The following is a 15,678-nucleotide window of genomic DNA, read 5'->3' on the forward strand; positions in this document are numbered from 1 at the left end:
TCAGTGTGGTCTGTGGTGTGCAGGCTGGTGACCCCACGTGTTTTGGAGGGGAATCACAGATGTCTTCACACTCCTGATTGGGTGATAGTGACCACTGAACGTGGTTGTGGTTTCAAATGGTGAACGGCACATTCCAAATTAGGGTGGAATTAGACACATACAGACTCATGTTGGGCGCTAATGTTATGAAAAATAGAGAAACACTTTGACAGGGCTTCACAATTTTCATATAAGGCCTACGACGTGGTTGATTTTCACTGAAGAAATCTGCAGGTTAGTGCTGGAAAATCAATAACAAACATTGAGTGAACTGCAAGTAAATTACATGATGCACTATTTTATAATATTGATTATTTGTCAATAACTGCTTTCAAATGTTATAGAACCAAAGAAGGCCCGTGCCCCAGCTATTGTTCAACAGATGGTTTGAGGCTCTAGAGTGTCAACCACATCTACACTTCAGATTCAAACCACAGACCGAATGATTGTGGCTTCACTGGCCAATAGGGTGACCACACATAAACATGCTCTCCAGCACGTGGGCCTGCACGTGTGCACACACACACACGATGCACACGAAAACACATCATCACACATGTAAATGCACACACACGCAAGCACAAACTCACACATGTGAATTCACACAAACGCCTCTACTCAAACATCAGAGCACTGAACACTATGAGAGAAGCTATGAAACTCCACCAGATGTGCTTGATCTTTTCAGACAGAATAAAGACCCAAGGGCCCTGATTGAGGGTTCAGAATTTCAAGAGTAAACAGAGTGCTTATTTCACATACAATAAACAAGTCATGTGGAAAAATGTCTCCACTCATTTTCCCTGACACTTCTGTTCCTCATACAAAATGCATTTTGCACAACAGCACACTGAAAAAGACACATAATGTAATCAAACATATGCGCACTTCAATAACTGGACTTCCACTGTGTGCCTTTGATAATGATTACAACGATGATGGAGATTGCATCTTCAGACTCAAATTTTAGAGCATACAGTATATGATGGTGAATTTTAGTGCTCTGTATATATTTTCCCATCAGCAAGCAAAAGTCATTCTGCACGAAGCATGAATTTCAACACTGAAAATGGTACGATGATAACTACACTGGTGCTTGTTCAGAATTATCGTGGTTCTGCTTTAATGAAAAAATCTTGGTCCAAAGTGCTCTGGAAATAACAGTAGAGTATAAGTGAATACAGATATGAATGGAATGTCAATTCAAGAGACACTTGAATAGGAAAGCTCACAAGACTACTTGCTCAGAGGCCTATAATGGAGGAGCCAGGAGATAAAATGTTAGTATTTGCACTCGTTTATCATTGACTGGATATGAGGACATAATAGTTAGCCATTATATGTATATACAGTTGTTTCGGAATTGTAAAACAACAATTTGCCCTTAGTTACCCCTCCTGATTTCCCCCGCCACCCTTTCTGATATCCCTATCCCTCTTGTCTAACCCCCCCCCCCCCCCCCCACCCAAAAAAAAAGCACTTATGATGACCATATGTTTAGAACAACACTTTATGTGTATTTCACTAGTTATGGATGTGATGCTTTAACTTGTGGAAGAACCTATACACTTGTAAGTCGCTTTGAATTAAAAGCGTCTGCTAAATGACAAAAATGTAAACGTAAATGTACGACAAACTCTGACATACTGTATATAACAAAGTACCCCTTTTTCTCTTCAGTGTAACTGACAGTATTTTCAGCCACAAATCCCTCCAGCCACTATGCCCCAAACAGTATGTATGTGCCCCTAAGAAGAGCGAGCAAAGTCAGAATCCAAGTCAAATGAAACCATCCTACCCGTGGCAGGATGAAGCCAACTGGATCCTGTCATTACTAGTCACAGTTAGCTCATAACATACCTCAGACTCCGATGTGTAATACTGTTTAAGTAATGTCTCAGAAAGACAAGGCAGGCTTGTTCCATTGGTAAATTATCTTGTACAATGTAAGTCTCTGGCACTCCTTCCTGAACATGGATGAGAAAGAATAATACTGATCCAAGAAGTCCTTCATAATCACAGCTGTTTTTTAAATTAATATAATATTTTGTTTCATTGTTAGCTGTCCAACTCTCGAATCATTCCACTGCTCCATTCACAAACCTGTACATTCCCTGTGTCCTCTCCTCTCCATTTGAGTCTATGTGTTCTTGACCTCTGCACTTTAGCATATCCTGTGGGAAACTACCTCTTTGAGTGGAGGGAGACTCAGCAGACTCTCACGCTGAAGACCACACAGATACTTTCACACTAAAGCTGCCACTCAGTGTATTTATTCATGTTTGTTTATTTTAGGCACTGATGCCCCAGTAGTTCCTTCCTTCCCCACGCATACAGCTGGACTTCCCAGTCCTGGTCCTGGGAACGCATTGTGTATGCTGGTTTACAATTTCATATAGATGTGATTAGGCTGTTTAACTGAATATGCCGAGAAAGAAAAGGTAGCCAAATTAAAATGCGACAAAAAACTTCTGCCTCAGTACTCTTCATTGAGGAAGGAGAATTACCAGTAAAAAAATGGCCAAGCAATTTTGTTTGAAGCAGCTGATTGGAATACTCTGGAATACGCTATATTACTCTTATGGGAGTAATATAGCGTAACCTGCTGTGTTTAGTTTTCTAGCGAAGGGAAATAGATGAGCACAATGGGCCTACAAAAAGGAAACGCTGAACTGGTGTTTGTGGAGGATAAACGTCCCAGTCATCAAAAAGTCTCCTGTCCCCACTTCCCCAATGCGTGGACCGCAGAGTTCTGTGGTACACACGCTCACTGCACCTTGGCCCAGGTTCCTGGACACAACACAGAGCTCGAGTTACACTGCACAGTCAGAACGAAGATGCACTGCACAGGTTGAACACAGAGTCAGAGCACTTCTGCAGCCAGACTGTCTCACACACCTGTACAAGGTACCCCTCTGGACCAAATCTGATATCCTCTGAGGCGCATGATTTACAAATAGAGGTTCCAGGTTACATTGGCTGAAAGGAAATACATTTAACATTTTGTTCTACAGACCTGAACTTTCAGCTAAAACAATCTGCAGCCAGCCAACATCTGGTTTTAGTCGACAAATGATAAATGCATTTGCCTGGCAAGATTGTTTGAAGTGACTGACAAATGCTGGAACTTATTTAACCAGGTCATTGTTACTAGAGTTCTTGGTGCACAAACCTATTTTTGTGTAGTAACACTGTATCACCTGGGAACTTACCCCACAAGCCCTTGAGTTGAAGAGCAAAGAAATATGGAGGATGGTTTTATATAACAACAGGTGTCAATACGCACACAGACACACAAAGGAGTGTGCGTGCACACACAGGTTGCATAAGATATTTAAAATGAAACTCTGAACAGCGTTTTCTACATCCATCAAGTAATCGTAGGTTGATTGGCTTTTCTGTGGTAATGTGGTGTTGTAATCTTCCTACAGTGGGTAAACCATATACCACAGGGCATATACGCTCTACTGGCCACATGTGGTGGTCATTCCGGCCAAATACCAAAAGTCTCTTTAATCAGGGTTTCCTTTTTATATCTTCTTGTGAATTACTATCATTCTGTGGGATACAGTGACATTATGGCTTAATCAAGACTCTCCTGGGCTAAAAGGGTACAGTACACACGGTAACAGGCTGCATGCGTACAGTCTCACTGTTCAGGATGTCCAAATCTAAGACCAACCTTTGCCAGTAAATTTCCCCAGTTAAACTCCACGGATTTACTGGGCTCACTCCCCATTAAAGCACGCGTTTCTGGAGGGCGAGGAAGAAATCTGCTCTTCATTACAGAGACCTGTTTATCGGGGTCTGTTAAAGTCATAATCTCACCAGATGTGACTTAATCTCAGCATCTGAATGCAATAACATTGCTCGAAATTGCGGAACATTTGAAACTGCTCCTCAGCTTTGCCCACTGCACATAGAAGAGCAAACTCATAGAAAGATGGCCTTCAGCACATATCAATTTGCTACGCCATTAGAATTGAGGGACGGACAGGCACTGATGCATTTACAAAGCAGTTTGAACCTTTTTAATTGGGAAAATGCATAAATCAGCTCCAATAATTACAATGACAATATTGAGCGTGTATACTTCATACCATTGCTTTGTACTGTAGGTTGCAGGATTGTAAATGGCATCCATTGATGTCCAATGGGGGTCACATTTACATTTGACATTAGCTAGCTGCACTGCGTTTAGGACAAATGTCTTAAAATCATAATCACCAGGAAGGAAGAGGAAGGGGGTCAGCTTAAAAATGGCTAGCTGCTCACAGCCAGGGGCATCCTGATCTAAACAGGAAGAGGGGCAGCTGGAGTGGGACTGAGGGAGGGCACTCCATTTTGGAATAGGTTTCCTGTAGCAATGATGGGAAGACCAATCAGCATAAATGAAGAAAAAACTTTAATGGTGGGTGCTATACATTGATACTGGCTAATTTTGTTAGCTTTCACTACAAACAGCTCTGAAATCCTGGAATTATATGAAAGGCACTATATAAGGCAATTATTATTAATATTATTATTATTATTATTATTATTGATATTATTACTATTGTTATTATTATTATTGTTATTATTATTATTATTATTATTATTATTATTATTAGTAGTAGTAGTAGTAGTAGTAGTAGTAGTAGTATCATTATTAAGGCTGCCTGATTGATACCCAAACTCTCATGTATCTGCATGTACTGTATCAAGACAACACAATGCAATTCTGTCAGGACTTGTGTTTGACAGCATATTCCTTCAATTCAATGGATAGGGTCTATGACAATGCAATGTTTTACTAATTAACTTGCATGGTTGTCTGCATGACTTAGCTCAGGATCCTCTATTAGCACTACAGCAAGGAATTTGCGTACATTAAAACCATTCCTTTTCTTCATGAAGTTGTCCTGTAGTCAATATCATTTATTTGAACTAGCAGATGCCAAGCTGAGCATAAGGTTTTGCCACAAACAAACCATTTCAGCCTCCCAGCCCCGAGGCTCACCCTCTCCTCTCCCTCTCTGCTTCCACTACGGAGCACTGGGAATCCACCAGGACAAACAATAGGAAGCAGGTAGGAAACATCTTGTGTGTAAACCCACCACCACATTCGAACATCCTTTTCCTCCAGGCATAAAGTACTATCACAGGGCAAAGAGAGAGAGAAAGAGAAACAACATTTGGCAGAACCTTTCGCCCCATGCTGGTGCTCTGTCCTGCCTTTCCAACAGCAGCATACAGGGATCCTCTGCAGCCTGCGTTTATGTTTTTCCAAGAGCGAAATTAATGTCCTGGAAAAAAGAAACTATGACTTCAATAACTGCATGGAACAGCGACTGAGGTTCAGTGAGTAACTTCCAAAAGATGTAGGCTGATGCCTGTAAAATGGATCATGGCTTTGTGCAGACAGTGGATCTTTAGCAGTGATATAGGAAAACAAATCAGATTGAAGCTACAGAGGACAGAAAAATAAAATAAAAAGCAGCATTATACAAACCCCTCAGTTGCAGCCCGAGCAGACTCACACGTGCATATCTGCAGCGAGAGTGCGCTATGAATGTGATGGCCTTCCAGTGGGCTTGAAGCTCTGACAGAGCAGCACTATTTGACCTGTACTTCACAGACATAGGCCAGAGACAGTGGATGAAGTCTACCATAATAAGATTATTGCTTAGTCCAAAAGCCATGAAAGGGATAAATGAATATGATAAAAGTGAGAAGTCATGTTCCCATAATAGCAGAGGCTGTCTGCCTTCACCTTAAGCCTTGGTGCTGTGTAACCTCTAGCATTCAATAGCAGGGTTCAGTCTATCACTCTTTGTTTTTGAGTGTTCCTCTCCAGAGATGACAGAAACCCGACCTCTAGTCACCAGACCTTAATTGTGTGTGTCTCCTTTAACCCCGCTCTCAGACTGACAGTCATTATGGGCGTGGCCACAGCACAGACCCTGGCCACAGCGCATTATGTGGTCACTCCCCACCCCCTTATTTACGGGCCTTTGAGCGCGCTCACTTCTGCCAGCGCTGTCTGCCCACGTTCCATTATGCGAGCCCACCCCTCACCCCCCCTCCGCTAACCACCGCCTGACTGCAGTCATATCTGTTCCAATTTTTCTGCCTGCATGGCAGTGTATCTGTTTTTTATTGGCTTATATAAGCCTGTGGCGCGCTTAATAAGCATTGCTACTTTCCTTTAAAGGTGCCTGCTTGTTTTTGTGTGCCCCGAGTTTCTTACGAAGCAACTAACAGGAATATGCTTTTGCCCGTTATGAATTGTATCTTACATTTTTATCAGCTGTTATCCAAAAAATAAGGCAGGACTAACAGGTAATATACATTTAAACAGAGGGATAGATGGATATCAGCAGATTCATTCTCAGAGCAATGACACGCTGAAGTGGGACTCTTTACTTGTCTATGGCTGGCAGTCCCTCAGGGAGAGGGAAACTTGGTCATAGCATCGCTCCAGGCTGTGGTTCAGTTGGCTGGGAGTTCCGCACTTTGTCACACTAAACCGCTGTTTGATCAGGTCCCTCTACTCCTACATAGTGCGTGGTGAAGAGGACAGGCTGAAGGCTATACGTGTGCCAGTCTGCAGCCCTCCCAATGCTGCAGGGATGGGACAGGCCCAGAAATACAATTAGGCACTCCAATTTTGGCCAAAAAAATGAAATAATCAATTGTGCTGGTGTCTAATACACCAATGAACTGTGTGACAGAGCATTAGCAAGCAGGGCATTGAATTATGACCTGAATGCAACCAGATTTAATGAAATTATATCTGGAACAATAATGGAGACCACACCTCAAATCACACAGAATAGGATTTGAGGTCATGATCAGGTCAATGCCAGCCTTGGAGTAAAATTACAGCCAACCATTACATGAATCATATCACAGAGCACTTAATAGAAGTAGACTCTTCTGCTTTATAAGGCAAATTTACATTGCTTCCCCCTCCATGCTTATGATTTCATATTCTACTTTTCCGAGTCACATAAGCACCCTGGGTTCTTCATTAACCAAGTTCCATTACCAGATGGAGTTGGAGTAATACTTATTGAAAACACACTAAACATGATAAAAATTCATCAACTAGAGAACACCTGTGCTGAAATGTGCCTAGGGAACTTCGGGTTTGACTGAGATATTTAAAACAATCCAGGTAAGTTCAGGCTCATCATATAAACCCACCGCTGCCATGCACTCTCCAGGGCACATTCACAAAAACAGCCTTTACTCCTGATCCCTGCTGCATGAATGTAAATTTGCAAAATGCAGTATATTCCATTAAAACCAAATGGTGTCCCTTGAAACCCTGGAAGACAAGCCACTGTAAATTCTTTGATACTCTGGGAATAAGAACAAAAATGCTGCCACGCGGCAGGAGGAAGGACAGTCTGTCCTGCGGTATGGATAAGAACAGACCAAATGTGACAGATCCACAGAGATAATCCTGGATCATATCCAATATTTATTGTACAAACTAATGAAGGAAAATCGGTGACTACACATTCCATCTGTTACAATGTACCATTGCTCATGTTAATGTTGCCTTCACCTCTCTAGAACACTGTCATGAGTCACAAGCTAGGACAATTCATCCCAGGAAACTCAAGCCTGATTTTGATCTTGGAATACCCAAATTCCAACTATCAGCACTGAGTCATTTCAGCTCCACTACAGAAAGGGGAACAAACAATATTGTGAGATCCTACAGTAGGAAATAGCAGCTGGTGCACTGCCATAGGCTGTAACCTGTAATCTGTACAGAAAGGTGATTTGAACTTTGTTGGGATATTTTGCAGATTGCTGCTGAAACCATTCTATTGTATGTCTTTTGTATGTCTTTTGTAGAATTGGTATTTCCGAATGATCCATGCACTTATTTAAAGTCCTGTTCTACTGGGGAATTTTCATTTTGTTTTTCAGTGAAATGCACCTTTTTCTGTTTATTTACCACTTATAACCACTAAATTATATTTCAGATGAACGAGCTGGTCAAACAAGCGGTATAGTACATATAATGAATGCTAATGCATTTCTTTAATATAAAATTCCAGAAACTATCAAATATTCACCAGATAAATATCTAGCTTCATATAGTTATTCATGCGAACTAAACGATGTGTAAGAGTTCGCCAAAAAAAATTGTATCATTTCTGTTGAGTCTTTATGCAGCCCAGTTCTGCCGCGATGCAATCAATAGAAAGAAAAACTTATTCGCTTTGTTAAAATGAAAAAAAAAGTATGTAATAAGTTATGCATGTGGTGTACCCTTTTAAGATTTTAAGCCTAAAACAAAATCACATGCGAAACGATACAATGGTAAACAATTACTTTTGTATAGCTGCATTTCGTAAAATAATAGCTATCTGAAATTATTGCCTCTTACCTTGACTCATCAGAGCATTTGCCGATTTTCCACGAAGATTTGCAAGCTATTTGCTCTTTGGAAGAACTTCACCTTTCAGTCTTAAAATGTTTTGTATAGCAATAAACGAATTGAGATGTACAAAAACAGTTTTTGCCAGTTCAGTTCAATCCATCTATGAGGCCAACAAACAAAGACTTATCGAATGAAATTAAATATATCTGTTCTATGTGGCCAAAACTATTATTATAAAAAACAGATTACGGTCGTTGTCCATAAAGTGATGAGCATTTGCTCCCAGTATGTCGCATCTATCTATTTAGCGCATTTCGAGATCTAGGCTTAACTCAGTTTAAAACAAATTGAGCAGCTTCTGACAGTGACAGGAGAATACTTTAAAACCAGCCATAGAACGCTCGCCCTACATTTCCACGGCTCAGCCAGGATAGCGTCTCAAGTAAAGGGGGCGTACGATCGATCTGGCGTGATGCCAATGAAGATTTGCGAGGAAAACAGGGGGTGCGGTAAATGGGGGATCCTTTCAAATTTGTTCAATTCATTTGTGCCCAGCCTAAAAAGTTAACATAGAAACTGCCTTGAAAAAACATTGTGCTGTGGATTATAAAGCCTAATTTAAATGTTCATGTTAAGATTTTCAGTACATTCCCATGCTACACATTAAACAAAACGTGTGTATAAAGGCCTTTAAGTCCTAAAAATTTAACTTTGACTCTCAATGTTTTATAACAGGCACAGGGGGAAAGGATTCATAACACACAATGTAAAATGTATGATCGCATCATGGAAATATTGATAGTTACATGTGAAAACAGCATTATTTCCCCATGAAAATAAAAACATTTGACATCAACTGTATACTGGCCTAGGCTACTTCATGGACCACAATTAACATATACTTAATGACCACTTTGTTACAGTAGGTAGCCTATAAATATGTATGTATATATATATTTTTTGGGACTTATGGGCCTGCTGCTGTAGCCCATCCACTTCAAGGTTTGACTTGTGTGTTCAGAGATGCTCATACCACCGTTGTAAAGCTGTGGTTATTTGAGTTACTGTCACTTTCCTATCAGCTTAAATCAGTCTGGCCTCACTTGTCTTCCCCGTTCCAATGTTTGGCCTGAAGAACAATTGCATGTGTGTATGTTTTCATGCAATGACTTGCTTTCAGATGATTGGCAGATTAGATCTTCGCATTGAGTTGTGTACAAGTGTAAAAAAAAAAAAAAAAAAAAAAAAGGGGGGGGGGGGGGGGGGTGAGGGCTGCTGAGGGTTAAACAAAATGTGGTTAGGTAGGGCTATACACAAACATACACTATAGCGTACAAACAGGCCTACAATATAGTCTCATGTAGCTGCAACAGTTTGGGAACCCCTGAACTGAGAAATAATTGAGTGGCGGCAGAAAACTTCTGACCTGATTGTTTTGAAGCCTCTCTTGAATGTATAACTGTCACAAGAGAGGATGTTCAGCATGTCTCGCTGAAATATCAGCATGATTGACGATGCGTATTTTAGGCTCACAATTGTATCTCAGCCAGAGGACGATAGGCCCAAGTACGTTTTTTTAAGGATGGGGGAATGGTTTCCCTAAAAACACTGAGCTGGTAGCGATAAGTGGAATTTCACGGCGTCTGTTTTTCCAGCCAGGAAAGACAATCCAGCCAGGACAGATAAATTAGTTGTCACTACTGCTCATCATTATGGAGGGAATCAGGACCACAAAGGATAAATGACAGCGGGTTGGCTTTTTGCGTTAAAATCTAGTTTGCAGTAGTAGTTTCGACTAGTTTCAGACCGTTGAACCGTATGTTCGAATCAACTTAATGTTCAGGAATAAAACAAGTATTCCTCAATATTAACTTATTTTTAAATATTAAGTATTTTCCCCTTCATAAATAAAAACAAAATAAAACAAAATGTAATTGTCAAATACCCGTCTTGTCGGAAACCATCGCCCAAGTGTTGAGTATTCAGGACCTCTTGTGGTTGAAGATGGTATTTTACGCTTAAATTGTAACCGTTATTTTACTATTCAAGAAATTCATGTAAATCTGTTTATTAAAATGTGTCTATCGCGGGAGTAGACGGTTATTGAATATATTCATGAATTTTGTTTACACAGACAAATAGGTATGCAAAAACAGCCATAAACCGGCAAAATAAGTAAAGAATTCTACGAGATTTGGCCAGCATTCTATGGTGTCAAAGCCTCATGTGATTGGATAAGGTACAGAGATGATGTAAGGTCAAAGTTTGTATTTCTGGTGTCATGTCAGCTTGCATAACCGGCAGCATGCTTTAGTTCTGCGGTTATTTAATTTGAACTTGTAATATTATAATGAAAATATGAACAATAAGAATATCTTATCAGTCGATTGAAGAGCAGTTCTTAATATCTGAAGGTAATGTTAATACAAAACAGTTTTAAATGGATCGAAATCTGCGGAAACGTTTCTGAACTGCACTGATCTCACGGCCTGAAGTATTAAATAGCCAGCTAGTTAGCTTTAGATGATTTACCTAGCCATTTGAAACGTGAAAATCCGGCAAAATACTGGCTAGCTAATGAAATTAAAATGTATCGTATTTCCACAACAATACAATGTATTTGCTATATATAAACTTGTTTCAGTAGCATGCCACATTGTGTAGGTAGCTAGCAAGTGTTTGCTAATGTGTTTGCTAATGATTAGATCAGTAACTGGATGTTTGCAAAATGTATTTCCTTCACTGTGCGATTTAGAAATGGCAGATGCTGTCGAGGAAAAAAGTCGAGGGCTCAGGTTCGCCGAACAACAACTGCTTCGACACGGTTGGGAACAAGGTGACATTTTAGGCTAGCTTAATGTAAATATTTTGTCAGCCAACTTTGCTGACGGTCATATTGCCTAATTGCTGTTTCTGAGTTAAATGGCGTTCACTGGTTTGCTGCAAAATGACTATCCCATATGGTTCGCTTTAAGAACGATAACATAATTGTTCTAATTTGGGTTGGCTCAAATTAACATATTTTGTAAATGGCCAAATTTGGCAAATTCTAGTGCATTTGCGCTGTATCAGATTAAATCTCTAAAAAGTACACACGTATGGCAATCCTTCCTCATTAGAAGTAATGCATTTTCACTGTGAATATATTTCAACCACAATAACATAGGTTATTGCCACTTTCAGGAAAAGGTCTTGGCAGGGATGAGAATGGAATTTCAGAAGCCATACAAGTCAAAGTGAAATGTGACAAGGGAGGGGTGAGTTTATTTGCATTTTACTCTGAATCAAACCACTGGTTTCCTCCAACATGTGTAAAGTAGTTTGCTTTATTAATGATTCAGTTGAAGTCTTACATTTATCAGATGAGTATTCATTAATTTTTCTCATATTATATATGTTTACAAACAGTTAGTTGCAGAATTATGGGCACCCCTGATACAAATTGGTGTATATGTGTATACACAAGCCTGTGAGTGGCATGGCATGATTTAATTTGAAATCAATAAAATTAATGTGAGGTTATGGGAAGTTTAATTTGAAGGTTTTTTGGCCCATATCCAGTGATTTGTCTATGTATTGCTGCCCTTTATGTAGTATGTAGCATTTATGTAGCGTGAAATTCAAAATTCTTATCATGGAATGATGTTTCTTACATACAGCCATTCTGGTATTTTTGATGCATTTCCTCTCCAGGTTGGTCATAGTCAGGGGGAGCAGTTCACCTTCCACTGGTGGGACCACATCTTCAACAAGGCCTCCTCCAACCTGGTAGTGGAGTCTGACCAGGTGAGCCTTATTGAGCAAAGAGTGTGTTGTGATGCACTAGTGTACTCGTCATGTTCCCCAGCCTCTTGGCCTCATCTGATACGGCCTCTCTTGTGACGTGTGACAGGATGGTATTAAGGTGAAGAAGGTCATGGGCGAGGAAGAGGAGGGTATGATATCCAACAAGAAGCCCCGCAAAGCAGAGCTGGCCAAGGCCAAGCTCTATGGACGCTTCGTCAAGGTACTGATCCCATGGCGTAAGGCTGGGGATTTGTCGGGGTGGGGATGATAACCTGGACAGCCCTGTGCAAGCCATAGTTTTATTAACTGGGAGAGGGAAGTCACGAAAAAAGAGTGTGTGTGTGATTTCCTCAGATCAAGGGGGGCTCATATTCTACTGGGGGGCCAGTACATGATTTTAAAGTTGATCATTCACTCTTTTCCTTCAGTCAGGCACCCTTTGGTCAGAACAAGCAGACAACAAGCCTTCCTCTTCAGAGGACAGCAGTGAATCAGAGGATGAGGACCAAAGACTAGACCTCTCTTCCACCACCAAGTATGAAGGGCTGCTGGTTTTGCTGTGTTGATATTCTCCTGTATTTTGCATATGATTCTACGCATCCTAACTTTGATTTTTGCTCTAAGGCTGTCTGATGAAGCTCTTGTGAAGGCTTGTGGGGGACGCACTGCACACAAGTAAGATGTCAACCCAGGCTGTGGAAATGATTGTTCTTATGAACTCATGAGCTCTAGTTTGTTTTGAGTACTTTATACAGTATGTGGGGGTGGGGAGGCAGCTGATGCAAACTCTACTAAACAATTATTATTCCTTACTATTCATTCAGTATTACGTTAATCTTTTGGCGAGTGCTAATACCCAGGCTGACTAACAGGGCATTAAATGATAGACATAATACGGAACACGATACAAATAAAGAATAGTCTAAGTTCCGATATAGCATGAATAAATTATTAGAAGATATTACCTGAAATAATTGCATGGATATAAGCGTTTATTTGAAACTTAAAATTAATCTCATTCTATTAATTAGATACCTTGTTACCATGATAGCATTTTGGTAAATTGGATTTTTACTCATAGTTTGATAATATCGACCTACTCAATTCCTGTGTGTCCAGTACAAAAATACTGTACAATATCTACAGGTTGCATGATAACTATGCTACCTCTATGTATGGCTGGAGCTATAGAGATGAAATTGACATCGATCGTATTGTCTAGTTGTGGGTAATATGACCAAGAAGCAAATTTCCCTTTAACTAATACTATAGGCTAGTGTACCCTTAAATAGACTTTAGCATCATAAACTCACAGCACACTCAAATATATGAAATATGGGAGATCATTGATAATTTTGTTTCTACATTCTCTTTTTAACCAGAGGAGCCAGGCATGGCCTCACCATGAGTGCTAAGCTAGCCAGGCTGGAGCAACAGGAACTGGAGTTTCTGGCAAAGTACGGCAAGAAGAGCCAAACTCCAAATATCACCAGCGGTGAGACCATCTCCAACTCTGTTGCTCTTAGTCCCAAGGGAGAAGAGCCTGAGACGGATGAGGGCATGGGCAAGAAGAAGAAGAAGAAAAAAAACAAGAGAAATAAAATATGTGAGGATGAAGCAGGGAGAGTGGTGAAAGAGGATACGCAAGCAACTGCACTTCCTAAAAGGGACGAGCTGGCCATTGTTCCAGAAAAGAGGAGGGGGCCCTCTAAGGAGAAGCATGAGACTGTGGTTGAAGGACAATCGAGCATTCCTAGTTCCACCCAGAAAATCTACAAAAAGAAAAAACATTCAGTTAAGGAGGAGACATCGATAGGAGAAGGAGAAAACTGTGGTTCTGAGTCTGGGGTAAAAACGAGTATGAGTGTCTTTACAGAGCTGGCGGGGGAGCATGCTTTGATTCCTGAGGTAAACGGTGACAAAAAAGTTCACAAAAAGAAGAAACATACCAAGAATAAAGTAGCGCCATCTGTGGAAATAGACTGCAGCAATGGTGCAGAATCAAACAAGGCAGAGACTGTTCCCAAAAAGAAGAGGAAAGTTTGCAGTGATACGAACATCCTACAGCTTCAGCAAGAGGAGAAGCAGAATGCACAACAAGTGGAGAAAAGGAAGAAAAAAAGAGCATGTGAAGTGCAGGAGAAGGTGGAAGATGGTGGAGAAGATGAGGTCAGGGCCGTTAAAAAAAAAAAAAAAAAAAAAGGACTCGTGAGCCTGAACATCATTGACTGAAAAGGGGCTAGGAAATGGGAAGTGGAAGGAAAGAGTGTTTAAAAAAAAAAAAAATTATTCAGCTGTAGCTCTGTGCCATTACATTACATTACATTACATTACATTACGTTAATGGCTCTTATCCAGAGCGACGTACAGTTGTTTAGACTAAGCAGGAGACAATCTACCCCTGGAGCAATGCAGGGTTAAGGGCCTTGCTCGAGGGCCCAACGGCTGTGTGGATCTTATTGTGGCTCCACCGGGGATCGAACCACCGACCTTGCGAGTCCCAGTCCTTTACCTTAACCACTACTCTACAGGCTGCACTGTCCCTCCCATATCCTTGGAGCTCTAAGACGGACTGCCTTACATAGCTCTGAGACAGGTTATAGTTGGGTCATATATAGAAACAGCAGAATGACATTGTTCTGTTAGAAATTAAAACAGGACTTTGAGTTGAGACTGAACTGTTGGGTCAAGCTGTGTATTGGTTTGCCCAATATAATTGCAATTTCTGCATTGGTTTTGTGCCAAAGTGGGCAGCCATGGCTCTCAGTGTTTTTATTCACTTCAACTACTCAGCAAATTGTCCAATGCTATGAAATATAAAGTTAGTTTTTAAAATAACAGTGTTTAAAATGAATTGGTGTTAAAATAAATTTCCAATGTGTACAGCTAAGATAATGCTCATTTGAAGGTCATTATTTTAGATTGTCCAGTATTAGAGGATTTCTTTATTCAGATGTTTCAATTCTGCTCCATCTCTGGTCCTGATAGTGTTGGATATGTTGTGAGTCAGTGATTACGGTAGTTTGCCATGTCTAATGGGATCTTTGCACCGTTAACTCCTGTCGTGTTCTGTTCACTTTCTTCCAGTTCAGGGTGAGGCAGGCCTGGATGAAGCTATATTTATGCCTCTCATCTATGAAATAAGACAAAGCCTTCATTTGGCTCTAATGAACTCTGTCTTCCTGGACAGCATGGCCTTTTTTTAAAACAATAAAATAGATTTTTATCTGATTCTTTTGTTTCTTTAAATGATTCGTCTGGCATTTTAACAGGGAATCCTTTATTTTGCTTACTTATTCATTAAATAATGTAAGCAATGATTAAACACTTCTTCATTTCGCTACATTAAATCTACCTGGGACTACCAGGGCATTGGCTTCACAGATTTCCAGCAATTTCACATAACACATTGGGCACTTCTCCAGGGTTTCTTGTTGAGTCAATTTTGATGCAACTTTCTGTGATTGGGA

At 40.4% G+C, this 15,678-nt stretch overlaps 2 protein-coding genes across 2 annotated transcripts in view; one reads left to right on the forward strand and one right to left on the reverse strand.

Annotated features, from left to right (window-relative positions):
• Positions 1–8,594, reverse strand: part of LOC133122274 (platelet endothelial aggregation receptor 1-like) — a 31,394-nt gene extending 22,800 nt beyond the window's left edge. The window contains exon 1 of the mRNA XM_061232174.1: positions 8,429–8,594. The gene's annotated coding sequence lies outside the window, so the exon portion shown is untranslated. The remainder of the gene's footprint in view (positions 1–8,428) is intronic.
• Positions 8,595–10,692: 2,098 nt separating this feature from the next.
• On the forward strand, positions 10,693–15,439 carry gpatch4 (G patch domain containing 4). Its single transcript, XM_061249046.1, has 8 exons — positions 10,693–10,836; positions 11,178–11,258; positions 11,606–11,679; positions 12,116–12,208; positions 12,315–12,428; positions 12,637–12,743; positions 12,833–12,883; positions 13,591–15,439. The coding sequence occupies exons 2-8, from the start codon at positions 11,180–11,182 to the stop codon at positions 14,438–14,440; spliced, it is 1,368 nt and encodes a 455-aa protein (XP_061105030.1). The 5' UTR covers positions 10,693–10,836; positions 11,178–11,179; the 3' UTR covers positions 14,441–15,439.
• Positions 15,440–15,678: the final 239 nt, after the last annotated feature.

The sequence above is a fragment of the Conger conger genome, chromosome 1, assembly GCF_963514075.1.
Source record: "Conger conger chromosome 1, fConCon1.1, whole genome shotgun sequence".
Lineage (NCBI taxonomy): Eukaryota > Metazoa > Chordata > Actinopteri > Anguilliformes > Congridae > Conger > Conger conger.

Excerpts from the sequence above, each read along its gene's own strand:
- gpatch4 (XM_061249046.1), top strand. The coding sequence starts at position 11,180 with ATGGCAGATGCTGTCGAGGAAAAAAGTCGAGGGCTCAGGTTCGCCGAA. Across the intron at positions 12,429-12,636 it reads TCTATGGACGCTTCGTCAAG|TCAGGCACCCTTTGGTCAGA; the intron begins GTACTGATCCCA and ends CTTTTCCTTCAG. Across the intron at positions 12,884-13,590 it reads GGGGGACGCACTGCACACAA|AGGAGCCAGGCATGGCCTCA; the intron begins GTAAGATGTCAA and ends CTTTTTAACCAG.